We start from the raw sequence: 11105 nt of genomic DNA, 5'->3' as shown, positions 1-11105 counted from the left end.
GAAGAGATCATTCCATTGCTGTCTTCATTATTTCCGGGATTCTTCTCATGTGTTCAGCAGTTCAGTTCCCGAAGTACACCGGAGTAGTAGTTTACTGTTTCAGCATGCGGGTGATCGAAAGTGAGCAACCTTTGCAGATACCGTTAACAGTAGGGCTGAGCACACCTATCCTTATTAGTAGCCTTTTAGGGCGCTAATCCAGATCAACCGAGGAGTAATTAATCACTAGCCTGTCCACTGCTGGGGCACAGGCTGAGGTGCGTCTTCTTGGCGTTCTCTCACGAGTACCTTTCCGGATGCAAAGACAAACATTTCTAGCTCGGGAAAAACAACCAGCAGCTTTTAAGAACCATCGGGCTTCACCCATGCACCTTCATGCGCTACTACTACTTGTATATATCCCCAAGGGCAACTCACCGTGTGGATGTGTGTCAGTGTGTGTGGCCCTTCCTCACACGCGCGCGCGTCCTCGTCGCTCGTCGGGCTCGGCCATCATCATCAACTCCTTACACGACCCTCCAGATGATCTCTCCTTGCTTCCTCATGTCTCCCTTCTTCATATCCACTTCTTTTGCTTCTCACACTGGAGCTTAGCCTGCCTTGCCATGCCTACCGCAAGCTCTCCTCTTGCCCCCAAGGGGCAGCTGACGATGGCGACGAAGCGCACCCCCGCCCTTCTCCTGGTCCTCCTCCTCTCCATCCTTCTCTTCGCGAGGTCATGCGAGGCGCGAGGCCTTCGTGTCCATGGCAAGGGCCGCAGCAGCAGCAGCTCCACCAGCAAGTCGTCACATCTACCAGGCAAGGTGGGTATCACTGACGAGGAAATTAATGGCTTGTCAGCCGGCCCAATACACTCGACCGATCGCCCTGATCTTAACAAGTTTCATCTTTATTGGTTGCATATTCTAATTCGATCTCGTTTGTCTTGTGCAGGGCGTCGAGGCAACTAGCTTGAAGAAGGCAGATAATGGTTGGCTGACAAGGCAGGCAGAAGCTAGATCAACGGTTCACAGTGCTGTCGATGATCGCGTGATGGCTCAGGCGGATGCGAAGGCGGCGGAGGGAGTGGCAGTAATGGCATCACCAACCGCAGCAGGCACTCCTGTTGGAGCCTCGCCTGTCGTTAGAGTTTCGCAGCGGCTTTCTCGGCGGGAGGACACGGGGTTTCATCTGGATTATGCCGGGCCAAGGACACACACCCCTTCTCACAACTAATGCGATCTCAGATCATTCCGTAACCTAGCAGCTACTACTCTTCCTCCGCTCCTCTCTTCATATCTGAAGGCGACCTACTATCACCTATGTACATGAGTTCTTCTCCTGACCTAACTCTTAAGCCAAGATCCTACACTTGCCTGTGCTGCCCTGTATGCATCATGGGCTGCCAATAATCTTGGTTGGCGTAGAGCAGTCCGCTTTAACTTGGGTATGTTGTTGGTAGAGTACTCTGGCTACGCTACTGGAAATTTTGTTGGGTCGAGATGAGACAGATCAGACATGTATACAAGCATATACGTGTTTTCCCTGTGATATAACCTTGTATATGTTCATCAAGCTAGATCTTGTTTAATTGTGATCACGAGTTAATCTTGGCATCTTGCCCATTTCTTTAATTTATTTATTATGTGCTTGCTGAGCATGAACGTGCACATACATAACATGAACCCATTTTCTATATATGTAACTTTATCTAGTCATATACTACCTCCGGTCAACAATAGTTGACTTTCAGGACACCTAAAACCAACTGACAGGCGAAGAATCAGCTAATTTTCCATAAAAGTTATGATCATCTCAACCCTAGCTCCACCGTTAGAATAATAATCCATATAGAAATCACTAGATCAATTGCGGCAAACGGTCGGAGTCTTTGGACCTTCATGCGCTATTTTGCCTATTTCACACAAATTGGGTTTTTATTAGCCCCTTCAAAACAAGACAAAAAAGAAAACCAATTGGGGTTTTAGGACTGAACTTCATATAGGTATACATTTAGGGGTGCAAATTGGTATCCCCTAGGTGCACCTCCAATCCTCCTTTGCAGTGCTATTTTTCCAAAATAATATTCTAGGGTTGGAGGTGCACCTAAGGGTCACCTCTTTACACCCTTATATACATCCAAACTCAACGCCCTTGGTGTCAATTGGACAGTACTAGTATAACCACTGCAGACATGATCATCATCTTTCTCTTTCCGCACTGTAGCATTCGCAACAAGGCACTGATCACTCATCATACACATGTACTACAAATGTATACTCTGATAGAGTGCTCATAAATGATGACACAGTTATCAGTTACACGTCGATTCTCTCACCTTTCTCTCGTTTCTCAACTCTCACATCGACCTCACTCACATGGAGCTGCGGTGTATCCTGGGAGCAAGCTCTTCTTCCATCACCCATCCACCGCCTCAATCCTCGTCGACCCAGGCCGCCGCGATCTCAGATAGATCGTGGCGTGCACGCCGCGGTGTTGCCCGGGTAGCAATTACTTCTGGCCGGTGTGTAGGTATGGTCTCCGTAGCATACGCAGCGCGCATCAGCGACACAGAAAGATCAAAGTCAGCAAAGGAAAACGAATGCGTCGCAACAAGCTGCATGATTTTTCGCTGGGATGTGTTGATGTGTCGAATTCATACCTGGGACTGGCTGGGAGTGCTGCGGTTTGCTGTTCAGAACCTGCCGGCAGGTTACAGCGCCACGCAGACCAGGTGCAGACAGTAATGCGAGCTTCTGTACTTCTTCGAGAAAGCTCTTGTGTCCAGCGGTAAACTCGCCATCGATCCTGGTAATTAATCCAGGACATTAGCCTCGCTTCAAGTAAAAACAACAGTGTCTGCACGCGCGCATCCAGCTTGTTCACTCGCACTTGGGAGTCCCGGTCACCGTCAGGACTAGAGAAGTTCTGAAATCAACAGTTGCAACCATGCTGCATCAAGTTCCCATGCATGTACTACATTCAGTTTGACACTTTGGCAACAGTAGACTTAGAAGCAAACAGCAATGATCACCAAATTAACATGAATCCTTTTCACTTTTCAGGGCAAATTAACGAGAAGCTCGATGGGATGGGACATTTTTTTTTCTTTGCAAGGGACGTTTGTACTGACCGTTGACCCTACAAGAGTACAGAGATAATCTTCGGTTTCTGCGACTTGTCTCTAGCAGTACCTGGTTGCAAGCACGAGGTGTGATCCATGTGCGTTGGAGCAAAAACTATACGGAGCATGCATGCACACCTCTAGTAAAATAGTATGGCCAGCTTGCGGTGCCAGTCTTCTCAATCTTCCCGAGAATGTCCCCCGGCCCCTCTCAAGTTCAATCTTACCAGCAATCAACCCAGCACATGAAGTGATTTAGCATGGCAGCAGGAATCGGGATGCAAATGCATGCTTCAGAAAGGACAGACATCCCAGCAAAACCCGGACCGATTGCTCCGAAGCCTCCCGGGGGCTGCGCAGCTCTTGCCGGATCGTCATCAGTCGAGGGTCTGAACTCTGAAGAATTCTTGAAGTCGGCATTCAGATCCTGCGGTGGCAGAAGCGTTCACTGAACAACTGGTAGGGGTGCCCTTTCGTGTCGGACGACGGACGCTGCGGCGCCGGGGGAGATGGTCGCGGCGGCCGGCGGGGCTCGTGTCGGATTTGGCCAACGTGGAGGGGGAGTGCGCGCGGGCGGCGAGAGGAAAGCGGGGGACACGGCCGGCCGATCGGATCTACCGCGCCCGGCGTCGTTGGCCGCCCACGCCCTCTCGTGCCGCGGCCGGCGGCTTCGTTTGACAGGGGATAGGCCTGGGGGATCGGATCGCGCGGAACGTGCGAATCCGGGTTCCACGGTGTAAAAAACTGCCAGGCCGTGGGCTTCTCGCAACCCACGTGTCCTGTGGGCCCCCCGGATTCCGCGCTTAATGGGCCGAGATAAATCCTGGCTGGGCTAGCCGGCGGCCTTCAAAACGACAACGATCATGGGCCGAGGTCTATGTTTCTTTTCGTAAGAAGTCAAATTCACCCAGTTCCCGTTCTTCTTCCACGTTCCACCCACCTTGTCATGGTCATGGGCACACGTCGTCGCGAATCATTCATGCACCCATCCATGCGTACGACATGTCACATCTTTCTTCCTCCACCAGCCGCCGGCGGGGCGGCCGGGAACCACGCCGGCGGTCGCGAACATGCAGTGCCTAACTGCCTATCCTCCAGTCATGCGCCAGCATGGATGGGGCACACACCAAGCTGGTGCTGGTGCTGGTACTGGTCTGGTCTGGCAGTGCAAGCTACGCTATCCCGGCTTGGACTGGCTGCTGGTAATCCGGAACCAGCCTATCAGAAGGTAGTGCTATCAGCAACGCCTGGGCCCGCCGGAGGACCTCTGCCCTTGATGTGTACACGTGGGCCATCCCTAGTCACGGGCTACACAACTCTCTGGGATGGAGAATCCATCGTGGTCTTTGTTTAAAACGAAATGTTAGAACTGCTGGTAATTTTTATAGAAGACTCGAAACGCCAACATCTTCAACTCCCTGCTCGAGTCGAATGCTCATGTTCTTCGGCGCGGCACCTCGGATCTACAGTTGTGGCAATGCCGGGTCCCCCCTCTCGTGGAGAAATTTGTCTTAGAGAGAATGGTGTTTTTTTTTCTTATTATCGTGGAGTAATATTTACCACTGTCTGTCGCTTGTTTTCTTATCTTTCTTGCCGCTCCTTTTGAGTGGCTCTCTTGTTCACTTCGTGTAACTCTGCTGCTCGATTAATTATGGTTCAGGCTGACCCAATGGATCTGACATAGTTCACCTTAAATTTTTGTATGGAAGACCATAATTCAACAAGGTGTTTTCTTTTTAAATTTTGTGTGTGCCAAGCTACAAGCAAGCTTCGTCGTGCATAAGCTATACGAATGAAGGCGAGTTATATAGATAGCTCAGTCGTGTCACTACTAAAACACCTATACTCCCTCCGTAGGCAAGGGTTACCATAGCTTTGTTTGTTTAAGACATATACATGGAGTACTAAGTGATGTTAGTTGTTTGATAGAGGTGGGTTCAAAACTTAATGTTTGGGAAGGTAAAAATTGTCATGCTATAACTATAACATAATCCGACAGAATTGCATCAGAAAAGAATTATAGTAATAAGGAACCATTGAGAGAGTAACCAAATGGCTTTATTATCCCTCCGAAAGAGAAGGAACAATTAACGAATAAGTATTATTACAGATAGTTCAAGCGCTTGATTTTACATACACAATAAAAGTTTCCCAACAGATTACATGATTTGCAATAACTAGAAGCAACACTACTCCTCTTGTTCACTTCAAGGAGAGATGCATGCCTCTTATGAACAAATTCAAAAATGAAAGGAAATTCGACAAGAGACACAATGCAATACACACAAACTGACAAAGCATTTGGACGAAATGCATGGTTCTAGGTTGCAGAACCGAAGTTGCATGCACAAATGAGACAGAAGAGTTCAGCAGCAAACCCAACGCACGTATATATGCCATGCAGATTGCGTGAGCGGCTACGAGCGTGTAGCCGCGGCGTGTTTACGCACAGGTGTAGCCTTTGGGCACGCACTTGCCACAGTAGTTGACGAGGGCGCTGAGCTTGATAGGGATGTCGATGACGACGCCGAGCACGTTGGCCTTGATGGCCGTGCAGAGGCAGACGGCGGCCTCCAAGTCGGCGAGGCCGTTGAGGAGGCTGCAGCACGGCTCAGCGGGCACCTTGCCGGCCTCGCCCTTGACGAGGCCGAGCACGTTGACGCACACGCCGAATTTGAGCGCGTTCACCGGGCACTTGCCGCTGGATGATGGGGGTGGGGTAGAAGGTGGCGGCGGCGGCGGCACAGCCGGGGGCGTTGGTGGGGTCGGGCAGCCGCCGCAGGCGTTGGCCACCGTGAATAAGAGGAGGTTGAGTGCCAAGAAGAGGACGGCCTTGGATGCCATGGTTTACGCCTTATATATTTAGGTTGTAAGCTCAGCTGAGCACTATGCTAGCTACAAGAACTGAGTAGCAGCAAGCGACTGCTAGTGCTAGCTAGTGAGATGGGATGGTTTAGGGAGGGGAGAATATGGGTATTTATAGAACAGAACCCTAACTCTCCTTTTCTATTTATTATTAGGTACCAAATCCCCCCTTATAAAAAGATAAATACGCAAGATCTCGTCTCGAATGCTTGTCACATTAATAAGCAGTACGTGTCCAATTTATTCATTACAAGCTGTTTGAAAGCAGTGTGATTTGAAGAAGCTCTTGGAGATGCTCTTAGACATGATTTTTTTTTTCATTTGGACATCGAGCCATACAATTGTTAACTTAAGTGCAGCCACAATGGGGTAAAAAAAGCAGGTAGTAAGCAATAAATATTGTCTTCTTGCCCAGTAGTAACCATTGTGGAATCGGTAAGTAACAAATAGTAAGTACTATCAGGGTTAACCATTTCGTTTTCCGGTGAAATCCCGGTGATCGGCGGAAACGAAATTCCGGTGAATTTCGGCGAATTTCGGCCGAATTTTTTTGAATTTTGAATTTTCAAAACGAAATTTTCCGAAAATACCGAAATATTTTTTCCCGGTACCGAGCGGAAACGAAAAATTTCGCCGAAATTCGGCGAAATTTGGCCGAAATTTCAAACCCTAAGTACTACATAGCAGTAAGAAATAAAAAACATTGATTCTCTCAACTCTGCTCTTTATCTCCCCTCTCCTCCCACGCTTTTTACTGCTACGGGTCCACCTTACTGCCTGCTTTTTGTTGTGTACATTGTGAGACCAATAAACAACAAATACCTGGTTCTATTATGGCCCCACCTTACTGGTTTGTAAAAACACATTGCTCGTGCCTAATAAGTTTAATGTACATCTTGAGAACTTAGGTGATACTATCCTATCCTGACCAAGATTATGGATCACCAGTGCACTCTGCTCTTTGTTTTTTTAGATTTTGATACAGTGTAAACACACAGTCTAGAACGAAACCATAACTGAAAAAAAATCCTCATCACAGCTACTAAAGTTTTTTAAGAAAACTGAATACAAAGAAGATCTGCGTGTCTTTGTATTATAGAAGCTTCTCACGATAGTACTATGGATGCAAATACAAACTAAGCACGATATGTAGGGAGATATATGCATGTGGATACATGTATGATCGTTTGGGTCACAGCCACATTTTTTACATCAGCTTTTTCTGAGCAATAATGCTACCTGAGGAGCATGTTGGTTGTTAGGTTTTCCTTGAATCACATGAGCATAGTGTTTATTCACTGACACAGACGTCAGCTTTTAGTAGGAATAATTTAACTATTCCCTCAATTCCAAATTGTAGGTCATTTGACTTTTTTATCCCAAGTTTGACCACTCGTCTTATTAAAAAATTTGTGCAAAATATTATTTTTTTTGTTGTGGATTGCTTTATCAATACAAGATCTTTAAGAATGATTTAAATTTAGCAATGTTTGCATAATTTTTTTCAATAAAATGAGTGGTCAAACTTAGAGTCAAAAAAGTCAAACGAACTACAATTGGAACGGATGTAGTTTTTTAGTAGACTGAATTACTCACCTGCATTTTGTACAGTCTGCAGAGAGGTATCAGGAGATGATGAAAACTATTAGTACCTTAAATTTCTACGTCTCATAATAACAAAATTTTGTGCTTCCGATGTTCTTTCTTTTTTTTTCTTTGAGACCAAATCTAAAAAACAAAGGGTTTTCTGATAGGTCCCTGAGCTTCAAGTAAAAAGGTATGTGGAAATTAGACTACCACCTAAGAAGCGCCCAGTTCCTGGCCCACTAACTCAAGGCAACAACAAATATACTTGGGCCATCCCTCCTCAAATTTCTAGCCCAGTGGATGGATACTCTCGATACATTTGTAAGTTGCTCGTGACCACTCTTGGCTCTGTACCTGTCGTTGTGTTAGGTTCTAGGCAGTAGGCGGACACAAAGTACAGTAGAATGTTCTAGAACTCTAAAGTGTTAAAGTGTTTGTGATGCTAGCTGAGCAAGCGCAAAAATAAGATGAACAAAGTGATTATGGTATCCTCTCTCTCTCTCATTGTACCAGGCTGGGCTGGAGAACGTCTTTGGTGTTACCAGCTATTAGGGCGTTACGTGTTACCAACTTTAATTATATTTAAATTTATGCATCAAAATTCTAACAAAATATAAATGAATAGAGCATACAAGCATCTACCATCATGCAAAGTTTGAGATTGAATAAAAAATTGTGCAAGAAGAAGCAAAAAAAAGAGAAACTTACACTTAAATAGTTGTGGGTTTTGGCTGTTCATCTAAGACGTGTCACCCGCTCCTATTCATAGTTAGGCTGATTTTTCTTTTTTATTTCTCATTGTAGAAATTTCAGTTGCATCTCAAATTTTGTATGATGGTAGATACTTGCATACTCTATCCATTCATATTTTTGTTAAAATTTTAGATATACAAATTTAAACGTAATTAAAGTTGGTAACACAGTAACACCTAAATGACAGGTAACACTGGATATGTTCGCGGCTGGGCTGAGCGGAGCTGCATATAGGATGTGATTGGTTTCGTGCAGCCTCACCTAGCTCGTATGTAGGAGCACTGGCCAGACTCTGCGGATGCAATAACAGTTTGATTGGTTGGCTAGTTCATTCAACCAGGCTACGAACAGATGTTGTTTGGTTGGCCGCATGAGAAAATATTATTTGAGATATTAAACAAGTATTGTTATAATATTTATTTTGTATGATTATATTTTGATAATTCTTAGTTTATCTCACTAAACTTTAATGATCTTTAAAAAATATTGATATTAGTTAATATATACTAATCACCTACTTAACACCATCGTAAGCTAATGGGCACCTGCATCCAGCAAGTTAGACCCATGGAAACGGACCTCATCCTCGTTTCCCAGCAGCTAGGCTCACCGGTGTTTTTGCACGCGTGGTGCCAGGTTCAGGTCAGTCCTCAGGCAGCCAAACAAGTGCGCATAGCATCCCAAGAGCCTGGATGAGGCTGAATGATTCACCTAACCAATCAGCTTCGAAATGATCGACATGCGAGCAATGAACCGCGCTCTACATGTATGTAATCATCCATGCATGAGCACCTACCCTAATTGTTTGCCTCTCCGATCAGGCGATCACTCGGTCTTTCGCTCGCAGGCGGTAGGCAGAGACCTCGCGACTCTCGCGAGGAAAAGAAAAAAGGGCGTTAGGCAGCAGACAGATCTAGAATCCCATGTGGAGGTGGAGCCGAGGGGGTACGGTGCTTGAGCAGGCGGGAGTGTCGTGGCCAGCGGAAGGTGAGAGGATGGCTTGGAAGCTAGCCCGGACCATGGGGCCGCCCGGCGCGTCGCCATCTTCTCGCCACCCCCCTGGCACGGGCACGTCGCCGTCGCCGCCCAGCTGGATCGTCGTGATGAGGTAGATGGCGCCCGGCTGGCGAGGTCACGGGACGCACAGTGGCAGCGAACAATCCAGCCTGCGGCTCCGGGGCGAGGAGGATCTGCCTGCTGCAGACGACACCACAATGATCTCGGCAAGACCCGGTTGGTCTGGGCGAGAGCATCATGTTGCCGTGGGGCTCGGCGGCTCGCTCCACTCCAACTGGAGTTCGGGGTTCCTCACGTACGCGGTGATAAGAGTGTAGAGACAAATTAAATTTTACACGCTTTAATCTATAATTTAGCTAAATTATATATATAACGTATAAATTTTGCATTAATATATTTATTTCAAGGTGGTTTTTGATATTACGTTGAGTCTTCAACCATTGGATTCGTGAGTTGGCGCGTCCCGGTCGTGTCCAGGACCCAGGGTTACCTAACTTGCTAGCTGTTCTGCACCGGGGACTGCAGGATCAGAACCACTACTACGAACCGGTGTACGTACGAGATCTGAAATATATGGCCTGATTGGATCCTGCGGCGTCGTATGCGGTGTCGCTGGTTTCGCGGATCGTCCAGCGGTCACGGGCCGGTGGACGTACGTACGCACGCATCCACAGGCCGATGATTTGGTATGGCATACGAACGAAGGTATACTCCATTCGTACATGGTTTATTTTGATCGATCGGTCGGCACCGATCCACGAATATGATGCAAGAACGTGTTTTCACATATCAATTGCCCTGTGCTGGGATCGGAGCAAATATATATGGGTGTGATTGGTTAGGTGGCTAAGTTGTAGCCTGGCTAAGAGTTATGTGTGACAGCATCGCCCAAATTAATCCTGCTCAAGTGCGCTAACCATCACTCTAAAGGTAATCCCGGCTAACACGCACTTCAAACGGAGTAATCCGGCAGGGCTGTCGGGTAAAGTCCCGAAGAATCCACCTGAGCGTCGATCGAACCCAAAGCTTACATGCAACCAACACGAATGTGAGTCCAGAGAGTACAATATTTCACAAATATATTACATTACCGAGTCTTAACTTAATTATTACAAATCAAGTTCGAAATCTCAGAAAGGTACTTGAAGTTCAAACTGAAAGTAGTTCAGAGTTCAACTGCAGCGGAAATAAAAACGAGTTCTAAACGATGATACAAGATGTCATGATAAAGCCCGTACATGACATCACTCGGCATTGTCATCGTTGGCCGGAGTCGAATCCCACTCCACCGACCAATCAGGGGGTAAAATACACGGCCAAGTCAAGATAGCTATCTGATCTTCAAACATATCACCTGAAACAAAGTTGAGCCACAAGCAAGGCTGAGTATACTAATACTCAGCAAGACTTACCCGACTAGGATATACTTAGCCCTCTAACTAGACATGCAAGTCTTTTGGCTTGAGTGGTTTGTTTTTACCGAAAAGCAATAAAGAGTAAGTCCTTATTTTCCGATTTTAGCTTTCAAGTTCTAGTTTGATTAACCATTCTACATTAGCATCTATCCAATAGCATACATGGTGAAAAACAATTATTTTTCATCATTCAACCATATTCCTCATAATCAATGTTCCACTTCTTACTCTATGTGGCAAAAGGGTTAATCAGTCCCAATATCCGTGAGAGGCGGACGATTCGAATCGAATTTGTTAACCTGGCCAGGCAGACCAAAGCACACGCATGGGAACCCAGTCCCCACGCAACATTTTCCCTTTCTTTC

General features: G+C 46.5%; 2 protein-coding genes across 2 annotated transcripts; one reads left to right on the top strand and one right to left on the bottom strand.

Moving 5' to 3' along the window:
- The first annotated feature begins 441 nt into the window (after window positions 1-441).
- LOC120642732 lies at window positions 442-1569 on the top strand. The gene is made up of 2 exons (XM_039919302.1): window positions 442-803; window positions 934-1569. The coding sequence occupies exons 1-2, from the start codon at window positions 606-608 to the stop codon at window positions 1213-1215; spliced, it is 480 nt and encodes a 159-aa protein (XP_039775236.1). The 5' UTR covers window positions 442-605; the 3' UTR covers window positions 1216-1569.
- Window positions 1570-5139: 3570 nt separating this feature from the next.
- LOC120642727 (14 kDa proline-rich protein DC2.15-like) lies at window positions 5140-6106 on the bottom strand. Its single transcript, XM_039919298.1, has one exon. The coding sequence runs from the start codon at window positions 5945-5947 to the stop codon at window positions 5546-5548; it is 402 nt and encodes a 133-aa protein (XP_039775232.1). The 5' UTR covers window positions 5948-6106; the 3' UTR covers window positions 5140-5545.
- Window positions 6107-11105: the final 4999 nt, after the last annotated feature.

The sequence above is a fragment of the Panicum virgatum genome, chromosome 7K (assembly GCF_016808335.1).
Source record: "Panicum virgatum strain AP13 chromosome 7K, P.virgatum_v5, whole genome shotgun sequence".
Lineage (NCBI taxonomy): Eukaryota > Viridiplantae > Streptophyta > Magnoliopsida > Poales > Poaceae > Panicum > Panicum virgatum.
The sequence above is the reverse complement of the archived record's forward strand: the minus strand, read 5'-3'. Positions and strand labels throughout refer to the sequence as shown.

Coding starts and splice junctions, on each gene's coding strand:
- LOC120642732 (XM_039919302.1), top strand. CDS start 606: ATGCCTACCGCAAGCTCTCCTCTTGCCCCCAAGGGGCAGCTGACGATG. Junction 804..933: donor CGTCACATCTACCAGGCAAG/GTGGGTATCACT, acceptor TGTCTTGTGCAG/GGCGTCGAGGCAACTAGCTT.
- LOC120642727 (XM_039919298.1), bottom strand. CDS start 5,947: ATGGCATCCAAGGCCGTCCTCTTCTTGGCACTCAACCTCCTCTTATTC.